This window comes from Girardinichthys multiradiatus, chromosome 12 (genome assembly GCF_021462225.1).
Source record: "Girardinichthys multiradiatus isolate DD_20200921_A chromosome 12, DD_fGirMul_XY1, whole genome shotgun sequence".
NCBI classification, from domain to species: domain Eukaryota; kingdom Metazoa; phylum Chordata; class Actinopteri; order Cyprinodontiformes; family Goodeidae; genus Girardinichthys; species Girardinichthys multiradiatus.
Window position 1 is genome coordinate 42,251,823 of NC_061805.1, and position 23,629 is coordinate 42,275,451.

Consider the following 23,629-nt stretch of genomic DNA (forward strand, 5'->3'; position numbering starts at 1 on the left):
TAAAGCTTTAATCATAAAAAACAAACCTCCACCTTCTAATCACAGACATCATTGCCTAAAAACAATGCTTAGATATACAGGGGTTGGACACTGAAACACCTGGTTTTAGACCACAATAATTTATCAGTATGGTGTAGGGCCTCCTTTTGCGGCCAATACAGCGTCAATTTGTCTTGGGAATGACATATACAAGTCCTTCACAGTGGTCAGAGGGATTTTAAGCCATTCTTCTTGCAGGATAGTGGTCAGGTCACTACGTGATACTGGTGGAGGAAAACGTTTCCTGACTCGCTCCTCCCAAACACCCCAAAGTGGCTCAATAATATTTAGATCTGGTGACTGTGCAGGCCATGGGAGATGTTCAACTTCACTTTCATGTTCATCAAATCAATCTTTCACCAGTCTTGCTGTGTGTATTGGTGCATTGTCATCCTGATACACAGCACCGCCTTCAGGATACAATGTTTGAACCATTGGATGCACATGGTCCTCAAGAATGGTTCGGTAGTCCTTGGCAGTGACGCGTCCATCTAGCACAAGTATTGGGCCAAGGGAATGCCATGATATGGCAGCCCAAACCATCACTGATCCACCCCCATGCTTCACTCTGGGCATGCAACAGTGTGGGTGGTGCGCTTCTTTGGGGCTTCTCCACACCGTAACTCTCCCGGATGTGGGGAAAACAGTAAAGGTGGACTCATCAGAGAACAATACATGTTTCACATTGTCCACAGCCCAAGATTTGCGCTCCTTGCACCATTGAAACCGACGTTTGGCATTGGCATGAGTGACCAAAGGTTTGGCTATAACAGCTCGGCCGTGTATATTGACCCTGTGGAGCTCCCGACGGACAGTTCTGGTGGAAACAGGAGAGTTGAGGTGCACATTTAATTCTGCTGTGATTTGTGCAGCGGTGGTTTTATGTTTTTTGGATACAATCCGGGTTAGCACCTGAACATCCCTTTCAGACATCTTCCTTTTGCGTCCACAGTTAATCCTGTTGGATGTGGTTCGTCCTTCTTGGTGGTATGCTGACATTACCCTGGATACTGTGGCTCTTCATACATCACAAAGACTTGCTGTCTTGGTCACAGATGCGCCCGCAAGACGTGCACCAACAATTTGTCCTCTTTTGAACTCTGGTATGTCACCCATAATGTTGTGTACATTTCAATATTTTGAGCAAAACTGTGCTCTTACCCTGCTAATTGAACCTTCACACTCTGCTCTTACTGGTGCAATGTGCAATCAATGAAGACTGGCTACCAGGCTGGTCCAGTTTAGCCATGAAACCTCCCACACTAAAATTACAGGTGTTTCAGTTTCATTGTCCAACCCCTGTAGACTACACATATAAGAAAAAGTAAAGACTTGTTTCCCTGCAGAGGGTGTATCTTATGTTTAGACTTGACAAAAACGGGTTTAAATCAGTGTTGCCAACTTGGCAGCTTTTCACACATTTGTTTGTGGAAAAAAATTTAAAATTGCTGCATTTCTATTGTCTGTTTAGGTCACTAAGGTACAATATATACATAAAACATACAAATGTGGTTAAAACCTTATTAGGGGTTACTTTTCTGTAAACCAAATCAGATTAGACTTAGGATAATAATATTTATAATAATATTGAGATGCTGTTACAAACATATTTATGATGTAATAAGAGTTGCTGTTCATTATGCCTGTGTCTTGTCAGCTTATCTACATACCTAATCCTGTCTTTCTCACTTCCCTTCTCAGTCTTCCTGGGCTTTCCAACCACTCAATCATATCAGTTTTGTTCTGAAGTCCAGCTTTGAATTCTTATTATTTTGTATTTTCTAAAGGATTTTTTTCTGAGTTTGGACTTTGACATCACCAGCTTTTAGCTGGCTCTGCCTGTAGTTCTGTAAAATATCAAAAAGTCACATGACTGTCACATACATGTAGTGACAGTCATGGTTTTCAATTGTTTAATAAATTGTTCTCAATTTAGATAGTATTTTCCTAAATGTTAGAAATATGCTTGAACTAAAATGTTATTAAAACTACAAAACTTCCAGAAAAGGTGGGACTTTTTATTAATATGAGCTACATAACAATAATATTAGACTTACGTTACAAATTCTCTTCTTAGAATTTAGAAAATGTTTAATGCTTTAATAAAATATTTAGCATCATTAGTTGATCTAGTCTTTGAAAGTGACCCAACTCTTTTCTTGAGCCCTAGATGTGTTTGGGTTCTCCGATGAGAGTCAGAGATCAGCTTCTATACCTAATCTGGTAACAAGCTCCAGAAGGGAAATTACTTCCTTCAGACTCACCTGCAGTGACCTGCAGCAATCAGGGCTAAACGGATTCCTAATCATAAAAAAAAAAAGCTCTGTAGGTCAGCAGATGCACAGCCCACCATGGCCCACCCAGCCTCCTCCAACACCTCCTCCCTTGGCAGCCCAGCTCTGAGTGCAAGTGTTCAAGCTGTCACTTTGAATAGGCTCAGCAATGGAATTTAAGCAGGACCCATCGTGTGTTTGGTTTGATGCCGGCTGCAATATCCTGTGGCTCTGCTGATCCCCACGGTTGTGTGGGACTGCAGTCGAGTAGTGTCAGAGAAAGGTGAATGGGGATGGGAATCACCCCGGCGAAAGTTGGAAGGTGGGACAGAAAATGATGCAATGGAAAGCCTTCACGACTCAGCCAAACAAATATGAGCACAGTATTATAGCAGAAGATGCAACAAGTAGCACGGGTGGTTTTGCAGAGATGAAGTTTGTTCTAGTTCATGCTCACAACTGTCAACATGTCAGATGGGGTTTAGAGCAGCTACTCTAAAATTAAGGGGCTCAAGGTTTCTTTGTCAGGTCCTTCAAGGCTGCTGGATATCCCTAAATCTGCATCCATAAGTTGTTAGCAACATCTTCAGCAGTAGGACCACCTCAGCTCTCCATGCGACAGAAGTTTTTACAGCATAAAAGTGTGTTTTTACCATCTGGCCACTTAGTAGTAGGAGATTAAGAAGCAAAACACCCGCAACAAAAATCTTTGTTGCATCTGTGTTCCAGATACAGTTCTGTACCCAACACGTGAGTCCTATGTAGGAGGGGGTTGGAGGATCCCAGGGTGTTTCCAAGACAAAGAACATACATACATACAGTATAATTGATGTACTTCATGCGGGAAAACAAATCACCCCTGCCACACTTATACGCCTGTGAATTATTAAATTGCAAGCAGAAAAGGTCCAAAACTTGCAACCATCTTGTCCATATCTGTGTTTAGAGATGGTTCGTATTTCTGAATTTTCTTGTAGGAGTTATTTAATCTGCTGTTTAGATCAGTAACATTAGTCATGCAGCTTTGCATTTTGGGTGTTTGGATCAGACCACCAGCTGACTCCAGAGGAGGTCTGTCCTCTGTCACCATCGCCTGCAGCTTTAACCAGGTTTAACAAATGATGCTGTAAGGACTCAGCACTGTGTGGCTCTGTCAGAAAGTCCGTCTGAGATAACACACAATTCCTGTGCATCTGTCCCTGCTCTGTCAGTCTGATTGGATGGCTCAACAACTGAACAGGAAGTCTACTAATCTGTAACCTGAACCAGAGGAAGGAAGAAACCAGGAACCAGCCTCCAGTGCTTTTACCCGTCGTATTAATCACCATAGTTGAGCCGAGCCTCATTTTTAGAGGGAAGCATGGCTTAACTAAACATCTTCTCCATAAAATAAATGCTTCAAGGTTACTCCCGGTGCAGGTTTCATTCAGAGGAGCATCTGATTTCAATTATCAAAGATGCTATAGGAAGCAGCAGGCCTGGGCCGGCAGCCTGCGCCAACAACACCATGGCAACGGGTAGAGGAGCCCCGTGCCAAAAGGAGTCGTGCAGGCACTCGTAAGGCAGGAAACGCTGATTTGATAATTAGTTCCTGATGCGTCTCATTCTTTTATATATCAATCATGTCTAAGAAAGACAGTAAAACACAAATACAGTTGGGTCTTTGAAGATAGAGTTGTTGGTTTCCTGAATGCCCAGGAACGAACGGTGTCAGCAAACTGCTTTAATTTAAAAAATCTAATGGGGAAGGTTCCATGGTTCTGAAAAAGAAACAAAAAAGCTTCTGAATTTGATTTTAAAAAAGTCAAAATAGTCCAACAAAGTTTATCTGTGAAGGAAAATGGTTTACTTTGGCTCTGAAACATGCCTACAGCTCTTCGAGCACCATGTTAGAGGGATGTTATCCTGGGATTAATTGGGAAGGCAATATGAGAATTAAAGAGCTGCTTTATTTTGGGTTTTCCTGAATCTAGCACTCAGAAAATTAATGTTTCATATTTCTGTCATGGATTATTTGTGAAACTTATGATTTCCTGGTAAAAAAACAACAAAAAGATTATACATTTATCAAGAAACCTGTGGTGTAAATTGTATTTTAACTGTTAAAACGTCATTTTCGCTTAAAACATTATCAGCCTGCAATCCATTTTTATCCTCCCTGAATATATTTTTTTATTTGTTTTCCCCATGTTGTTTTGTTTTGGATTCTGTGGTTGCTTCTAAGGGTAATCCACTTCCACTATACCCAAAGGTGTCCACATTCTCGGACCAAAGTTGATCTTGTTCCCAGGTCAGACTGGACCCTGCCAGGACTGTCCTTGATCACAGATCCTGTTTGTGTTGTTCATGGACACGACCTCAAGGCTAGAGTCTCATCTTTGTGTTTTGCAGATGATCTGTTGTCAGCATGTTCACGCCATGACCTTAAACATGCTCTGCAGTGGTTTGCAGCAACGTATGAAGCAGACAGGATGAGATCATGCTTCTCAACTAGAAAAAGGTGGACTGCTCTCTCCAGGTTGGGGGTCAGTCTGTCTGTTTATAGTCAGACCTTCATCTACAGTCATGGGATAAGGGACATGACTGAAAGATGTGGATATATTTTGCAGTATACCGTATCCCCTTTGGCCCAGGAACACCTTGGGATCCCCCAGGATGAGCTGGAAAGGGTCACTGGGGAGAGGGATGTCTGGGTTTTCCTTCTGTGACCCAGACTTGGATAAGTGGAGCACAACAAATGGCTGGATCAGAAGAGGCCTTTTTTTGTCCACCAAAAAGAGATATTCTTGTGGAGCTTTTTTGAGATAGTTTAAAGTTCATAATGTGTCCTTTAAGATGTAACAGTGTCAGAGATTACAAACATGCAACATCTTATTTTGATGAAATTGGGACACTATGTCTATGTTTAATTAAGCCCCAACCCCCAGTACTGGGGTAAAAGTTTTACTTTTGTGGATTTTTTTTTTTTTTGTGCTTTTATTACTATAAGTTTCCTTAGTTAAACATAGACATGTGGTTTTCAAAAAATGTTAGAATCTTGGCAAATGCTTATATAAACCATTTCTACAAACACCAAACACAGCTAAAACTACAAGCAGATGACTCAGAAAGTAAACAAACTCCACAAAATAGTGTCTCCACCAAACTCAGACTCAGACCAGAATCACTCGTATTTAATAAACATAATTATTAACATAATGATTATTTAAATACAGTTTGTAATTTCTGAGAAACGCTTGATAAGATGCATGTAACTTCGAGCACAAACGTCATGAAAACCCCTTGGGGATTAATAGAGTAACCTCATCAAAACGAATGCAAACTTTAGGGTTAGTGAATTGAGACTGAACTTCACTAAACAAGAACATTAACAGAAGCAAATCCTGAAATGTGTGCAGACAAAGCTCACACTTGTGTTTGATAGCTTCTTGTTTGGGAGCAATCATGGAACAGAAACTGGGAAACAGGGATTATCTATATATTCTGCCACAAAAATGTATTCTAAATTAATTATGAATTAATAATGGAGGATTTGCTCTTTTTAAAAAAAAAAGAAATTGTCAACTTTCGTAAACATAACATGGACTGTATTTGACTGGCAATTATTTAAATAGTAAACGTTCACGTTTAAGTTTTTATTTGTTTATCAATGCTGCATCTACTGTGCAAATAAGCATCCTGTTTAAGCAGATACTTTTTAGCCACAAAGGCTCAATTTACAACACGGACTCCTGAAAGATCCCTTCAATGAGACGTTGCATAAATTCGCCAGTAGGGGGAAACAAAGTTATTTAATCTGTCCCTCAGCTACCAGTTGACGTGTGCTTGAATTAAGAAATAAAAGGAAATTGTATTATTTACAAGCTATTCGGGTTGCATCTGATTAAATTGTTTTCCCGCAAATTTTAATTCCTAACAGGAGAACAATTTGGCTTATAATACAAGTGTAAAATACTGAATTTAAAAAAACTTGCATTAAGTTGTTAAAATCTATTAAACAGAGGAACTGTAGATGCAGTGTGACCGCCCACTGTTGGTATCTTATAAAGCCAGTTTGACACTTAACAGTCAGCTGGAGGAAAGCAGCCTTCAACCGTTTCTAAGAATAACACTGTCTGGGAAACGACGTCTTCAGACAACTCCAATTTCATTCAAACAACCATGAAAGGTGAGTCCTAAAACTACAAAGAACATCTTTTGGATAAACTGTCAAAGGTACATCAAAATAGCATTAAATTCTTATTTATTTCTCTGTAAATGTTTACAGGGTTTAGTCTCTTTTCCATCTGGGTGGGTATAGTGCTGCTGAGGAGCTCATCCTCAGATGCTGCTGACTCAAGTGCTGGTGAGCAGTTATATTACTGATGTCACATACAGTGCTGTTAAAAAGTACTACACATTTCTTCTCTTTGTGCTTTTTTGTCACACTTAAAAGTTTCAGGTCATCAAACGAATCTTAATATCAGACAAAGGTAAACTGAGTAAATACAAAATACAAATTTTAAAAGATAATTTCATTTGTTAAAGGAGAAAATTAATCCAAACCTAACTGGCCCTATTTGAAAAAAAGGAATTGTCCCCTAAATGTAACGGCTGTGTGTGCCACGCTTGGCAGCAGTAGCTGCCATCAAGCGTTTGCAGTAACCTACAGTGATTCTTTTAGAGTGTTTTGGAGGAATTTTATTTATTGCTTCTCCTCAAAATGTTTTAATTCAACCAGATTGGGCGATTTTTCAGCATGAACGGTCTGTTTAAGGTCATGCCACTCTGTCTCAAATGGACTTTAATTTGGCCATTCCAAAATCTTCTTTTCTGTTTTGGAGCCATAATGGAGCCAGAAGTGGAATTGCTGGTGTGGTTAGGATCATTAACTTACAGCGTAACGCAAGTGTGCTTTAGCTTAAGGTCATGAGCTTATAACCAGAAATTGTCCTTAAAGATTTTCTTACAAAGAGCAGAATATATGGTTTCTTGGCTCTCTGCAATCCAATATGGAGATTTTTTTAAATGGATTTGTATCTTTACTTTGACTTGGCCATTCTAACCTTTGCTGTATATGTACCACCATTATCCTGTTGGACGATGAACCTTCTCTCCAGTTCCAGGCCTTTTGCAGCATCTAACAGGTAGTCTTCTGGGCTTTACTTGTATTTAGCTTTATTCATCTTTGTGTCACTTCTGGCCAGCTTTCATGTACCTGCTGAAGAAAGCATCTCCACATGATGATGCTGCCACCACCATGTTTCACCAAGGAGAAGATGTGTTGCAGTTTTAATTTTAATTTTAATTTTCCTCCACTGTTTTGATTTGTTTTATATAAGGAGTCTTTATCAATTCTGGAGGATGACTAAAAGATAGAGGCACCAAACCAGATTTGTGACCTATGTAGTTAGGGTTGCTCTGACGTCTACATCAGATCAAACAAACAACAACTGCATAAACCCATGGCACAGTACAGGCGAGATTCAGCAGTGCACTTGCAACTCATGAGCAAAGGACAACCTTACGATGAAAACGATCTACAGATTTCAGACAGAGGACAAGTGGCTTGAAAGAGGGATGAAGGAAGCCAACTTTGTCAAAATAGAGAACACTTCGGTACACTTTGCTCTCTGGGTTTTCTTTTTTTTTTCTGCATTATAAGACCAAGTGACCAAGTAAACAACTCACACTAAACAATAGACTCTAATGACCCAGGGGTGTGATGGGCGGGCCGTCAATATGCATCTGACTTAGAATGTATCCAGGAGGAAGGGCCTGCATGTGCTTAAAAACATCAACTTCCAAACTCCAGGTTGCTCAACTGGGAGCTTTCAGAGTTGACAAAGACTCCAGGATAGGTGTTGAAATTATTTCAGAAAACTAAGTGCCTTTGATGTAAGTCTGTTGTAGTCCAAGTGTTTTGCTCCACGAGCCAAAATCACCATGTTGAAAGTACTCAGGGGTCACATTTCTTCTTTTCCAATTAAAAATACAAAAACATTTTTACTGTGAATCACCTGCTTGGTAAAACATTTAAAAGAAAAGAAGTAGAAAGCACAAATTATTGTAGGTCTGAAAAGGGTCTCAGAGCACAGAAAATGAACAGATATGGCAAGACCTGTGGAACATAATAAACAACAAGAAAAAATTTGAAAAACATGAACCCAAAATAAAAAACATATCCAACGCCTCTAGATCATGACATGTAAGCCCAATAAAAACAAAAAGGTTTGTGGTTGTAATATGACAGAAAATGAAAATGTGTGCAACTTGTTTTGAAAGGCACTGTGGCAAACTAAGAGTAGTTTCTTTTTCAAAACATGAGAGCAGTAGCATTGCTTGAGTTTAAAAATGATGCTGATATGGGAAAAAGAAGTTTAAAAGGCACAAATAATGTGGTTAAAATCAGTAGTTACACAGTCTGTATAACACAACATTGTCTTGTTTTTGCAATATAATTTTAGCATTATGACATAATACCAATGCCAGTAAAACTTACCTCAGAAATGTCCACACAACTGTAGACTGCAACAAAACGGGACATGAGACAAAGTACGACATGGAGATATTATTAAAGATACTATTAAAGGCAGGTTTGGACTGAATGTGCAACAGCAGCAAAATAAATACTGCACATGCATAAGCTATATAAATAAATTTAAAGTGTATTTTAACTTTAAAACGTCATACATTTAAATACTTTCTTCTATTAGTAACCTAAACATTATCTAAGCAGCTAACAAGGAAAATGAAACACATATGCAAAGTCACATAATCACACTTAGCATCTGTATGGAGGCAGAGCAGGAAACCCTGATACAGCATGTGTTAAAGATATGTGGAAGTGGTTGAACTGTGTGATTTAGATGTTAGTAGCTGTGTGTATCTATATCCAGTTCCTGTAAAAAATGTCTTAACAGAGAGAGTTTTGTAACCTTTATTTGTCCTGGGTAGTCTGGGTCCTCACTTCCTGAGTGCAATGTCTGGGTTCACGGAGAAGCAAGTGTCAGTATTTCTGTCTAATGCCACATCGGTTAAGAAATTACACATCCAGTGGTGATTGAGCATAACGTTACTACTGTTTAAGCTGAAAACCACAGTCATCATGGGATCTGAGAGTAAAATCATGCAAGAATAACTTGAGGCCTCTGAAAGCAGACGCAAACAGGAAATGAGTGACACGTTGGTCAAGAAGAAGAGTGAAGACCAAACACTTGGCAGCATTAGACTAAACAAGTTCAAATTAATTTGGCTTCTCACCAAAAAAAAACATAAATAAATCAATTCAATTTCAATTCAATTCAGTTTTATTTATATAGCGCCAATTCACAACACATGTTGTCTCAAGGCACTTCACAATAGTCAGGTACATACATTCCTATTAATCCTAATATTTGAACAGTGAAGTCAAAGTTGGTTATTGATTCAAATTGGATAAAAAGTTTTTCTGTCTAAGGAAACCCAGCAAATTGCATCGAGTCAGAGACTTGTAGCATTCCCTCCTCCTGGATGAGCATGTAGAGACAGTTGACAGTCACTGGCGTTGACTTTGCAGCAATCCCTCATTCTGAGCATGCATGTAGCGACAGCGGAGAGGAAAAACTCCCTTTTAACAGGAAGGAACCGCCAGCAGAACCAGGCTCAGTGTGAGCAGCCATCTGCCACGACCGACTGGGGGTTTGAGAGAACAGAGCAGAGACACAAAAAGAACACAGAAGCACTGATTCAGGAGTCCTTTCTATGGGAAGGAAAAGTAAATGTTGATGGATGTAGATCCTTTAGTCGTTTCACCTAGAAAGAAAGAACAGATAAACTCTGAGCCAGTTTTCAAGGTTAGAGTCTGAAAGAGAGCACATAGAGTTAGTCACAGTAAAAGCTCAGTCAATTTCCATGTCTAGGAGAGAGAAAGGGTTAAACACTAAAAGACAGGGCTATGTGGATCATCAGTAGAGGGTGAGCATTAAGTTGTTGCCAGCAGAAGCTCGGACGATGCCCCTCTCCAGAAAGGTGTCACAGGTAGACACAGAGCCAGGCCAGGTGTAGCTTCTAGGAAGAGAAAAGAGAGAACAAGGTTAAAAGCTGAAATAACAGCAAATAATGCAAAATTGCAACGAATAATCAGGAATGCAGAGAGAATAATCAGGGCTGACCTTCCATCCAGGACTTATACCGGTCTAGGGTCAGGAAAAGAGCTGCTAAAATCTCTGCAGACCCCACACACCCTGCACATAAACTGTTCAGAGCTTTACCTTCAGGCCGCTGCTACAGAGCACTGTTCGCTAAAACCAGCCGCCACAGACAGTTTCTTCCCCCGGGCTGTTTCTCTGTTGAACATTCAATAGAGTACAAAACAACAGCATACAGATGTTGCCAATGCACCTTTTTATTATATATGTGTATATTGTACATTGTAAATATGTATATTCTGTAATGCAAAAACAAAACCAAAGAGTAAAGTGTACCGGAGTCAAATTCCTTGTTTGTATGTAAGAACTTGGCAATAAAGCTGATTCTGATTCTGAAAATTGGAGAGTAGTGTGAGAATGTAGCAAAGAGGGTGAAAGTGGTCATTATGTCCTCCAACGGCCTAAGCCTATAGCAGCATAACTGCACAGATAGTTTCAGTTCAGATTATTTAGTTAAATGGCGCTTATTTACAACAATGTCGTCTCAAGGAACCCCACAAAGGGTCCCACTGATGGTCATTGTTATACTAAAAACCACAAGGATTGGGATATCTCTCTCTGTCAGACTGATTATAACCATTGGAAAAGAGAAGGGGTCATACAGGTAGCAGAAATGGAGGGTGTGTTTGCACCTCAACCATAACTGAGTCAGTTTAGGCTAAACCTGACTCCCCCTTACTCCAACCAACAGGGAGGGAGGAAGGCGGAGGAAGAAAATAAGGAAGATAGCTCAGGATAAACTAAGCCACTCTAACTATAAGCTTTATCAAAAAGGAAAGTTTTAAGCCTAGCCTTAAAAGTAGACAGGGTGTCTGCCTCACTGACTAAAACTGGGAGCTGGTTCCACAGGAGAGGAGCTGATAACTAAAGGATCTGCCTCCCATTCTACTTCTAGAGACTCTAGGAACCACCAGTAAACCTGCAGTCTGAGAACGAAGTGCTCTGTTAGGAACATATGGAACAATCAGATCTCTGATGTATGATGGAGCTAGATCATTAAGGGCTTTATATGTGAGAAGGAGAATTTTAAATTCTATTCTGGATTTAACAGGGAGCCAATGAAGGGAAGCTAAAATAGGGGAAATATGATCTCTCGTTTTAATTTTCCTCAATCGAGTAAGTTTTTGTGGCTCCAGATGTTGGACCCCAACATGTTCAATTTCAGTAGAAATTTAGATTTCTTAAATAGCTGTTTCATTATCTCTGATTTATACATTTTTGGTCACTATGCATACACAAAGGGCTGCACTGTGGTGCAGATTGTGTACCATGCTTCACTCAAGGGGAAACTGCTGGGCATAGGCACCAGTCCACTTGCGATTCTGCAAGGATAAGCAGGTATAGACGATGAGTGGATGGACGAAGCTGCAGCTATTATGTGACTCAAAGAGGGCCTTTCATGCATCCTAACTATCCACAAGATGTTTTGTACAAGTATTGTTTAGAAGTTATGGTTAGGTACTCTATGAGGCGTAAAAGTTAACAAGCTAAATATCCACCCAGTAACTACGTTAACATTTGAAGCAATCTGTTTGGTTTACAGGCATACCTTAGTATAATTATTCAATATCTGTGCAAACTGTTGTGTTTTCAGCAAATCCTTGTTGCTACTACCCTTGTCAGAACAGAGGGGTGTGTGTGCGATTTGGTACAGACGACTACAACTGTGACTGCACCCACACAGGCTTCTACGGAGAAAACTGCACCATTCGTAAGAACATAACAGTTTGTGCATCCATTATTTCAAGCACAATTTGATGTTCAGTACCTTCTAATGAAACAGTTCTTATGTTTCATTGTCTACACAGCACATTAAATCTATCTCTAATTGTGCTTTTCTATGTAAAGAGGCATGTTTTATTTTACTCTTCTGTACAGCGGAGTTCTGGACCCGAATTTATGTGATGCTGAAGCCCAGTCCCACAGTGGTTCATTTCCTTCTGACTAATTTCCAGTGGTTCTGGAGCATTGTCAACAACTCTTTCTTGCGAGACACTTTCATGAGAAAAGTGCTGATTGGTAAGTTAAACCATCAAAACCACAAAACTATTCAGTCTTTCAACACACTCAGACAGATGATACTGATAATGTACCTTTTTCCCTTTACTTCAGTTCAATTCTGGTATATTAACTGATGACATATTTTTTAAGACTAAGACTTTTGTTCATTTGTGTTTCAAAATGCTTTGTAAAGGTTTATTTTTTTAAACTTGTTGTGTTTTATGCTGGTATTGTCTCAAAAGCTTATTCCATTCACAAAGATTTTGGATGTTATTAGTTTGGTTTGAATGAGGGCTTTATTCAGCTCAAAATAAGCAGAACTTGTGTTTTTTCTTGAGATTTTAATATAGAGATGTACAGAAAAAACAACAATCTCAACTACTCTCAAACTTACTCAAACATTTGTTGCCTTAAAAGATTTTCTAATGCATTTAAGGGCCAAAAGCAAAACTACTAAGAGGCCTGATTGGCAACCGGTTTTAGTCTCTCATTCTGTCATATACAAACTAACCTTTTTAGGGGTGACATGCTTTAACATTTTTATTTATTTGCTGGCATGTGTTGGACTTAGTTTATTCTGTTGTGTAGTTAGGTTTCTTGAATTCTGAGTTCATATTGGATAGTTTCCTTTTTTATTTTAGTTAGTGTATTCTGTGTTCTCTTTACTTCCTGCTTTATGGTTTCCACATCTCCTGTTGGTTTTGATTCCTTCTCATGTGTAGTTGTGTTCTGTTTGTGTACTGTCTGTGTTTAGTTATCGTTCTGCCATTCATTCTGTTTCATTCTCTCTGTTCTCTGGTTTCTCAATCAGCTGTTCCAGTTGTGCGAAATAGCCTGTTTCTTCTTCCACTGATCAGTTGTTCTTGGTATACGTATATACCCCTTTGGCTCTTCAGTCAATGGTGGTTCATCTGCTCAATTATCTTCCCTCTATGCTCCTGGTTTATTTTGGGATTTATTTAGTTTCACATACTTTAGCTCATGTTTTATGAGTTTAGGACTTGGACTTTGTTTTCGAAGTTTCTGTTTGACTTATTACAAATTCTTATTCTTGCATCCACCTGTGCCTTCCTCATGTCTATATTTGGGTCCTCCACACGTTCATCTTGTGAAAGTAGCAGGATAAATCAGATTGAGTCACTGTTGTCAAGCATTTTGTAATCTGGGTCTATAAATGTGTAACTTCACTTTTTTAAATAATATAAAATCACTGAAGAGATTACCTATCCAATGAGGGAAATCAACTACAGTCAGGTGGAACAACCTAGGAGACCTCATTAAATATCAAGTTCCGTTTTAAAAATGTTCATATATTAATCTCATGTTTGTGGCTCTGGAAAAGAAAGTGATTTAATTATACTTAAACAGCAGAGATTAACCCCCTTTCACTCAACAAAAGTGCATTTCTAGCTGCTTGAGGAAAACATAAATCCATCTGTAAAAAGCTGATGCAGAGCTGGACCCTGCAAGATGACAATGATTCTAAACACTTCAGTAAATCCACGAAGGACTGGCCAAGAATCAAAAATTGCAAAGTCTTGAAATGGGTCGAAGCCCAGATCTTGGTTGCACCGATATGCTGTTTGGTGACTTCAAACTGGATTTACATGCAAGAAACCCCTCAAACATCTCATCTGGAAGTAAGGAGTTTGACAGAGAAACGTAGATGGCTGCAAGAAGCATCTGACAGAAGATATTTTAGCTGAAGTAGGTAAGACTTGCAATAAAGGGGTAAAGTTTCTTAACTTCTTCTTCACCCTCTGATACATGGTAAAATACATGGTGAATTTTAAGAATGTGAGCTGGCCAAATCCAGCAGCATGTTGTAGCAAAGCTCCAGAAAACCATGACACTACCAGCTTAATGCTTTATGCAGCTGGAGTAAGGTGTTATCCTTAAATGCTATTTGGTTTATGCCAGACATGTCTTCAGTTTTGGTGTCCAAATAATTTATAACATATAACAATATTTATATGCTCATCTATTCAAAGAACACTATTATACAAGTCCTGGTCTCTGTCTAGATTGTCTCTTGTCTAGCCTTAATGTTTTTTTCTCATAGAGCAAAGGATTCCATCTTGAAACCCTTTAAGGAATGGTAAACTTGTGCAACCATTTTCTGATTGTGGTATAAACAGTAGCAGGAGCGTGATGTAGGTCCACTGATACAGACGTAACCGATTATAATAAGCAATTACAAGATAAGGAGAGATCTTACTCATCGGGTTAAACCCATACAAACCAGTGGCAGTGTTTCTTAGAAATTTTGACTGCTCACCAAACCTTTACACTGATAAGATTTGTGTTTTACAAGAGCACTTGTGCCTAATGTCTGTGTTTTTCTCTTTCTCTCTCTCTGTTTTTTCTGTATTTTGAAAATTGATGCTAAACGTTGATGCACTCCTGGTTAAACACGCATTAATCAAATGAAGGGCTCATCATCAGGCAGAACTTGAATGCATGCTAAAAGAGTGATTAAACTGATTCTGGTGTGTTGGAGAGGGGATGCATTCAAGGACAGTGGCTCTCAAAAATTGACTCCTGGTCCAAAAACATGCATTGAAAGATTACTGGTCACTTAAATGTGAATTGCCCTTAAGTGTGAGTATGTTCATACATGGTTGCATGTGTGTATGTGTGCTGCCCTGTAGTGCACTGATGAGCTCTCCATGATGTAGCTCATGTTTTACAAACTGATCACTAAAAACAAGCACCACCAACGACGGAGGTATGGCAAATGGATGGATGAAGCACCTAAGGTGTTTAAAATATTTACCTATAAGAGTTGGACACCAGTCTGATTAACATTCAAAACTTAGAGCCTACCTCCAGCATGTAAAACAATAACAAGTGAGCTTAGACCTAGTCAGTCTAACAGGGGTGTCAAACTCCAGTCCTCGAGGGCTGGTGTCCTGCAACTTTTAGATATGTCCCAGGTCCAACACATCTAAATCAAATGGCTAAATTCCCTCCTCAGAATGCAGTCAAGTTCTCCAGAGTCCTGCTAATTACTTAATTATTTCATTCAGGTGTGTTGAAGCAGAGATGCATCTAAAAATTGCAGGACACCAGCCCTTGAGGACTGGAGTTTGACACCAGTGGTCTAACCCAAGTCTGATGTTCTTGAACACACAACCTTGCGGTCCTGAAATTGTAAGACAACTTGTTTCCTGAAATATAACACTAACAAAGTTCAACTCAGTAATCTACATAGGAACAGAGCAATGTTTAATTCTGTAAGTCATCTTCTGCCTTTTGATTTTTCAGTTTTCTTCATTTCAGATGGCACTGTTGTCAAAAAATCTAAAGCCTCAGTTCAGTTAATTTCCTCCAGCATGCTTTCTGAAATGGTAAAACATGAAAATGGTCCGAACAAGGTCTGAAACCTCATATAAACAATAAACTAATCCCTTTTTTGCTACAGCCAGAAATGAACTTATTCCCAGCCCTCCAACCTACAACACGAAGTATGGTTACATCAGCTGGGAGTCGTACTACAACCTCTCTTACTACACCCGACTCCTCCCTCCTATACCCGAAGACTGCCCTTTGCCAATGGGAACCAAAGGTGAGGCCTTAACAACATCGGACGAACTATTTTAGTAATGAGGAGATCTTAAACTGAGTATTTCTTCACAGGTAAACCTGTTCTTCCTGATGCCAAAGAGTTCAGTGAGAGATACTTTAAAAGGAGGGAATTCAGGCCGGATCCTCAGGGAACCAATCTGATGTTTGCCTTCATGGCTCAACACTTCACCCACCAGTTTTTCAAGACAAGTCACAAAGTTAACCCAGGCTTCACCCAGGGTTTAGGACATGGGGTGAGATACATGAGCTGGTTAACTTTCAAGTGTAACCAGATTTTCTGTTAAGCAATGAGAACAATATGCAATTTAAATATGGTTATGGTCAAACTTTGTTGAATTTAATGCCTGACCTATGTTTTTACATAACTAGGTAGATGCAAGCAACATATATGGAGAAGACCTTGAAAGACAGCATCAGCTTCGTCTTCATAAAGATGGAAAGTTAAAATATCAGGTAATAACATACAACGCTGGAAAAAGTATAGTCAGGTTGTTGGCAGTTTCGGATTTAAGACGTCAGTATTTGCAACCAATCAAGTAGCGTTGTACTTGGCTGGAATGAATTTAAATGAAATTATATCCATAGCCCATAGTCTCCTCAGAATCAGCTTAAACAAGTCTTTGTTGATCTTACTGACATATTACTCTTTAAATACAAAGACTGAAGCCTTCAAAATGGAAAGCTGGTACAGAGTCTCATGCTAAAAACAAGGGATTAATGATGTAAAAGCCTGATTGCATGTCTTGTACACAGAAAACAACCTAGTTGTCATGAGTGTTACACACGCAGGTGGTGGGCAGGATGATTTTAAATGTTGATTTATTAAACATTAACAGAAAATGATACAAGACACAAAGGGCAGTTGAGGCAATACACCAGAATATAGCAGACAACATAACAGGTGGATCTAGAAAATGGCTGGCTGAACTAGGAGGTATTTACAATGGGGTAGCAATTAATAACCATAAGGCAGGCGGTTGATTATTAACAGGTTACCAGTAAGGGGAAAGTAGGCAGGTGAACTGGAGAGATTTGGTGGAAATTGACACAAAATGTGTACACATGGAACAGGAAAACATACTAAACAGAGCAACAAAGGATCTAAATGTAAAACTTATGACAAAAACTACAACCAAGTACAAGGGAGACACTGGGGAAGCAATGACAGAGCATAAAGGTAATCTGAAAACAAAATATAAAACATACACTGAGATACACAAAACTGAAAATATAAGTGATACATCATGACACCGATAATGTTCTTCAGGGGAAATACCGATGTCTCCTTTCTGCATAAAATCGTTGTTAATTATAATTTAATGTCTCCACAATGAGCGAGATCCTCTTTCAGATACTGAAGTAAAAAACTGCTTTGTGAAGTTCCCGTAAAATATGAACTCTTCTAGTGAACTTACCCAACACAGCCAACAGATACTAAAGAGAGACTAGAAAATTTCGGAAGAAATTTAGACGGGGCCTGCCTCTTGGTGCGTGCTTCTGGGACCACAAAGTTTCTCTGGCCGTTATTTAAAAATCATTATGTATGCAATAATCACCTTAAAAAATTACTAGTAACTCTGGAAGACTGAGGCTTTTATTTTGAAATTTTCAGTAAGCCTTATTTTAAATGGGCAACACTGGGTGAGCTCCAACATTAGTGTGAAGCCCAGTCCTGAAATGATCTGTGGTTTAAAATGCAAAGGCTTTTATTTTGTAGAGCATGTTTTGTCTTATTTTGAAAGTCCAGCATGGTTGTACTTTCAGGTCTGGGTTAGTTCCATTAGTTAAATAGAACCCGCTTGCTATTTAAAAATCTTTTTCTATGCTCTTGTCAGCTCACAAAATCCATAGTAACTCTGGAAGACTGAGGCTTTTATTTTTAAAGTTTCAGTAAGCCTTATTTTAAAAGGGCCAACATAGTCCCATTTCCAACACTTGATGAGCTTCAAAAATAGTGTGAAGCCCAGTGCTGCAATCATCTATTGTTTAAAGTGTAAAGGCTTTTATTTTGTAGAGCATGTTTTGTCTTATTTTGAAAAATCCAGCTTGGTTGTCCTTTCAGATCTGGGTTATTTCTATTAGTTCTATAGAACCTGCTTGCTATTCCAAAATCATTGTGTATGCCATTATCAGCTTTAAAAAATCAATAATAATTATGGAAGGTTGCGGCTTTTATTTTGAAAGTTTTAGTGCTCTTCTGAAATCATTGTGTATGTTATTATGAGCTTTCAAAAATCATTAGTAAGCATGGAAGGGTGATGAAAGAAATTGCCCTTTAGAGTTAATCACAGTTGTCTGGGTGTTGAAACAGCAGTACATGCACAAAATGGCCGCCATGTAGTTGCCTCCTATGAAGATGGTCAAAGGGTTAGGGGTCGGGTCATGTTTAAGCCATAGAAATGAATGAAAATCAATGGAAGTCAATGAAAGTCCTTAAAAAGATAGATGGATGTGTGTGTGTGTGTGTGTGTGTGTGGTTGGGTGTGTGTGTGTCCCGCTGGAAAAGAGTTAGTGGTAGGGTCATGTTTAAGCCATAGACATGAAGACAATAAAGGGAATTCCTCACAAAGATAGTAATCCATGGATGTGTGTGTGGGTGGGTCTATGTATGCGTGTGTGGGTGGGTGTGTGTCTGAGTGTGAGACACAGAGAGGCAGAAAGAAAGACAGAATCACATCCAGACATATACAGTAGGAGATACACAGAGCTATAAATAGAACAGTGAGGAATGAATCAGCCAATCAGCAAAGAGCGTCAGTGTAACGTGACACCTGCTGTTTCTCACTCACGCAGCACCTCACTCTCTGTCTCCCCTGGTCTAGGCTTTATAACATGGAGGCGCATGCTCCCGAACAACTGGCCATAACTCCATAACCGTAGGGGCGATCGATGTCATTCTTGGACCGTTTTTATCAAAACGGACAGGGGAACATTAATATTCATCCTTTATTTTTGAAAATATAATAATAAAGACATAACACTGGGTGAAAAGAGAGGGAAAATGGAGAAAAAGGCAGAAATTCCTGAACATGCTCCCGAACAAAGTCTAATATCTCGGAATCCGTACATGGTATTTGACATTTTTTTAAATTGTGGGTGACAGCTATCCCTTGTCCCCAATCATGGAGATTTTCATAGCTCTATGTCATTCACAGTATAAAATAGGATTATGGAAATAAAAGGTGTCACTCATGGATTACAGGTCAAGCTCTCATTGAAAATACATGGGAGAAGGCCTACAGAAATCTACTGACTCTTGGCGATCGAGGGGTGTTTGACAGAAACATTTTTTTCCTTAAAAAATCCCCTCTTTCTACGCTGTAGTAACTGCCATCTCCACTGTTAGAGTGTGATTTTCTCGCAAACTGTGTCGCTTGGAGTCTAATTTTAGAGAAACCATAGGAGTTATCAACAAAGCATTTTCATTTCTGAAGAGCCGGCGGATTTTTCTACAAACTGAAAGTCAAACTGTGTTTCTGGGTGAAAGTATGGCGATACAGCAAAGCCTCAAAAACAGTGAATCTTGAGGATTCCTCCGCCCCTGACTCCATTCATTCCTATGGGGGATTTTGGGGGGTGGTTTTTCGTAAATTACGTCGCCATGGTAAGTCAAAACGCCAATAAAAGTAATAGCACACCTCCCGGGACCGAGCCGGACGTTTTGATGTATATATGTATATATTGTGGGGGTGCGCGCTGCGGTTCGGGCCGCATTAAAGTGGATAGGTTTTGACCAGGTGAATAGTAATAGGTGCCTCCCATGCATTGCATGGGAGGCAGTGCATTGCTCCTATGCATTGCTATGGCAGGCCCCAACAAAGAGTATTGTCCGGTTTGGGGCTGGATTACTATCAACTAAATGCTTCTATCATGAGAACGTATTTTGAGAACAAAATTGTTGAGTGATCTAAATGATCTAAATGCTAACTCAATGTTTCTGTGCTTCAGCTGATGAAACAATAACTGATGTTGCTGTGATCATTTTTGGTTTAATTTTGTTGCAGTTTAAGCTCTTTTAAGCTATTGAGGAGAACTAACAACCTGAAAGGCGGTTAAGGAGTTAGTTTTGTTTAGAGTTGGAGGAAAATGATTGAATTGTAATGGCTATTTGAGCAATGAGTAATAATGCTGGAAAACAATGCATTGCATCATACTTTGTAATAATTGCTTCTGTTTGACATAATGCTGTGACATCTCATCCTGAGAAATTAGGTTCAAGGGGGTTATAAAAATTTTCATATCTTGTTACTTGTCGACAATTAGTATTTGAAAATTTGGACTAAAGCTGAATTTTAGATTTCTTAAAAGGATTGTATTACAACTATATTATAGCATTGACAGCCAAACATTATTAGTATTTAAAAAGTTTGGACTAAAACTGTTTTATATCAGTGACCCAGCTTACTTGAATGATCGTACCACAACAGCCTCATACCAGCAACCTCAAGGATTAATATTTTCATTTTTCTTCTAGCACCGGATGAATTCCTTACCATAGAGGACTTAATGAGCTAATTACCTCTGTTAGAAAGATTGAATTAGAACCAGCTCTCACCAGTAAACTCCCAAGGATTATTAGTTTCCTTTGATTTGCTTTTCTGTGTTTGATTTTCTGTATCATTGTAACATTTTTCCTCAGCGCCTTGAGTGCCTTGTTGCTGAAAAGCACTATATGAATAAACTTGACTTGACTTCTCAGAATGATGTGGGACAAAGTCAAGATAACGGTAACAATGTGGTTAAGGACCGAAACTTTTTCACTGGGGGGAGCTGATAATACATTATCTTTACTCATAATTTTGGTTTCAGAGATTTATCTGTAAACCACTTTGCTTGCAGATGTTAACTGATGAAATGCTCAGGAAATCTAACATGGTAAAGAATTTCTTGGTTATTCCTTTGAGAGAGCTTAAAATGACAAAAGCTTCATGACTGACGTTCCACAGCTGATAAATGGGGAGATGTACCCTCCAACAATCTCTGAGGTCCCAGTGCACATGGTGTACCCTGAAGGTTTCCCTGCTGAGCAGCGTCTTGCCATCGGTCAGGAGGTGTTTGGGCTTGTGCCGGGCCTCACCATGTATGCCACCATCTGGCTGAGGGAGCACAACAGAGTGTGTGACATCCTGAAGGGTGAGCATCCGACCTGGAATGATGAGCAGCTGTTCCAAACCACCAGACTCATCATTATTGGTGAGTATGACATGTATATTTGAAAACATTGATTTAACTTTTGATTCTTGTTTATTATCTTCTATTATTGTCTTATTTTGCTTCAAATGTATAATAGAAATGTGTTGGATGATAATAACAAAAAAAAAAAAATGATCCAAAACCAGGTTCAGCAGCTGCTCCTCTAGCAACTGCATGACAACCTTATCCACTCTTGATTTAGAAACTCAACATCAAATTGTTTAATTTGAATCATATTTTGTATAATTCCCCATATTCAACCTCACCATTAATGCGGGAAGCAAAAACCTACCTTTAAATAAACAGCGATGTGAAAAAAAGGTATTGTCTCCTTTTGCGCCTGTTAGGTATTATTTAGTCAACTCAGAGGTAAGAACGATACAGTCAGAGTTACTTGCAGCAAGGGTAGCCCACTTTGCAGTGAAACTACAAAGTTTTTGACACCCTATCTCTTTATTTATATGCACAGTTCAACAGACAGTTCAGACAGGGTGTGTGTATGTGAGACAGAAAGGAGGCTGGTTCACACAGAGATAACAATGATCTCACACACACAGGGAGGAAGGCATAGTGCAGGTGCCTTGCAACACAAAGTTTTTACATGAGTGATAACAAGTTTTTTGCACCCATCCAACAGTCCCTCCTTTTATCACAAGTAAAAACATTTAATATAAAAACGAGTAAGAAAAATACTTTGTATGAGCGAAAACCCACGGACGGTAAACAGATTATATTTTGTGGGAAATACTCATACGGCCCCGCCGCCCTCGGCGACCATTAAAAGTTAAATGTTGATTAATACTTGAAATCATAAAAATAAAAGAATGATACTTGAAATCATAAAAATAAAAGAATAATACTTGAAATCATAAAAATAAAAGAATGATACTTGAAATCATAAAAATAAAAGAATAATACTTGAAATCATAAAAATAAAAGAATAATACTTGAAATCATAAAAATAAAAGAATAATACTTGAAATCATAAAAATAAAAGAATAATACTTGAAATCATAAAAATAAAAGAATAATACTTGAAATCATAAAAATAAAAGAATAATACTTAATGAAAACAGTGAAACATAATAAAGGAATTTAAAAATCTGCCCTGTTTATGTCATCATTGTACTTTTTCTCATTTCACTTAAGCAACAACTTCTTTCGATTTTCTGCTGTAAGGTCATTTTATGAAATACAATGTATGAGTACACTCAGGCTTTTGATGTGATTTATTTACAACATGTCATCATAATCGTCCCCTTCATTTTCGTGCATTTCTACCTAGTTCAGTGTTGCATATGCCACCATGAACAATACCAGAAATTCTGTAGGAATGGATGTGCGTCATGTTCTTCCGTCAGTGTTCTGAGATGGGTCCCGTCTGATGTCCATCTCTTCTGGTTCGGTATCACCTCCTGTGGATCCTGCTTTAGATAGAGAAAGAGTCCTGCTACCAGAATTAAGCTCAGGCTTATCAGTTCTGTCCACATGTTACAGAGAGCCATTTTATAATTGGGTGCAGATCAGCTGTTTTCTTCACCGGTTTGAGACGCTGGGCCATCTTTGAACCCGGACTTCCTCTGCTACCCCGTCGGTTGATCTGGCTCCTGTAACGGCAAAACTGGCTTACAGTGGCTTTTATGGATCCAGGAAGGCCTCTCTGCTATTTTCAGAGCTGTGGGCGTTGTTAGGAGTACTTGAAACGGCCCTTTCCACCGAGGAGTGCTCCAATCCTTCCTGTGGAGTGTCTTAATCAGGACCAGGTCTCCAGGCCTCAGGTCGTTCTGTGGGATAGGAGCAGAGATTATCGGCAGACCACTGGACATTTGTTCTTCTTTTGTCTGCAACATTTTATTCATCCACTCAGCTAATGAAGGTTCCTGTTGTGCTTTCTCTATTTCATTCATGTCAGAGGGCAGAGAAAACGGTCTGCCATGTACTATTTCTTTGAGAATACAAATTCACATCAGCAACTTGGTGTCACGTGATCTCAGGCTCAGAACACAGTGGGTGGAGCCATACAATGATGTACAGTAGGTGGCAAATGGAGTAAGACCAGTTTGATTTGGAGTTATTCTCATCCATAATTTAACCAGGGATAGGCATTCGGGCCATGGCCTCCCTGTTTCTTCCATTGTTTTCCTTAATCTTTAACTGAAACCCTAATGCTCTAGAACTTAGTTATATTAATTTATTTACAAAATGAGTTCAATTATCTGACCTTATAATCTGTGGGATACCATATGTGGGGAAGAAATGTGTCACTAGGTTCATCTATTACAACTAGGCAATATTTCTTCCCCCGTGTTTGCAACAAATTATGCATGATCTGCAAAAATTCTTTGCATAGTCAGAAAAATTTATAGT

At 39.0% G+C, this 23,629-nt stretch overlaps 1 protein-coding gene across 2 annotated transcripts in view; it reads left to right on the plus strand.

Moving 5' to 3' along the window:
* Positions 1-6,378: 6,378 nt before the first annotated feature.
* The window catches only part of ptgs1 (prostaglandin-endoperoxide synthase 1), a 28,727-nt gene continuing 11,476 nt past the window's right edge, over positions 6,379-23,629 (plus strand). Inside the window, exons 1-9 of one of the 2 annotated variants that reach the window (XM_047381823.1) lie at positions 6,379-6,480; positions 6,580-6,657; positions 7,412-7,438; positions 12,075-12,191; positions 12,359-12,499; positions 15,906-16,049; positions 16,121-16,302; positions 16,439-16,522; positions 21,016-21,262. In XM_047381823.1, the coding sequence (XP_047237779.1) occupies positions 6,474-6,480; positions 6,580-6,657; positions 7,412-7,438; positions 12,075-12,191; positions 12,359-12,499; positions 15,906-16,049; positions 16,121-16,302; positions 16,439-16,522; positions 21,016-21,262 (1,027 nt within the window). In that variant the 5' untranslated portion in view covers positions 6,379-6,473. The remainder of the gene's footprint in view (positions 6,481-6,579; positions 6,658-7,411; positions 7,439-12,074; positions 12,192-12,358; positions 12,500-15,905; positions 16,050-16,120; positions 16,303-16,438; positions 16,523-21,015; positions 21,263-23,629) is intronic. The other variant, XM_047381824.1, reaches the window with a different exon arrangement.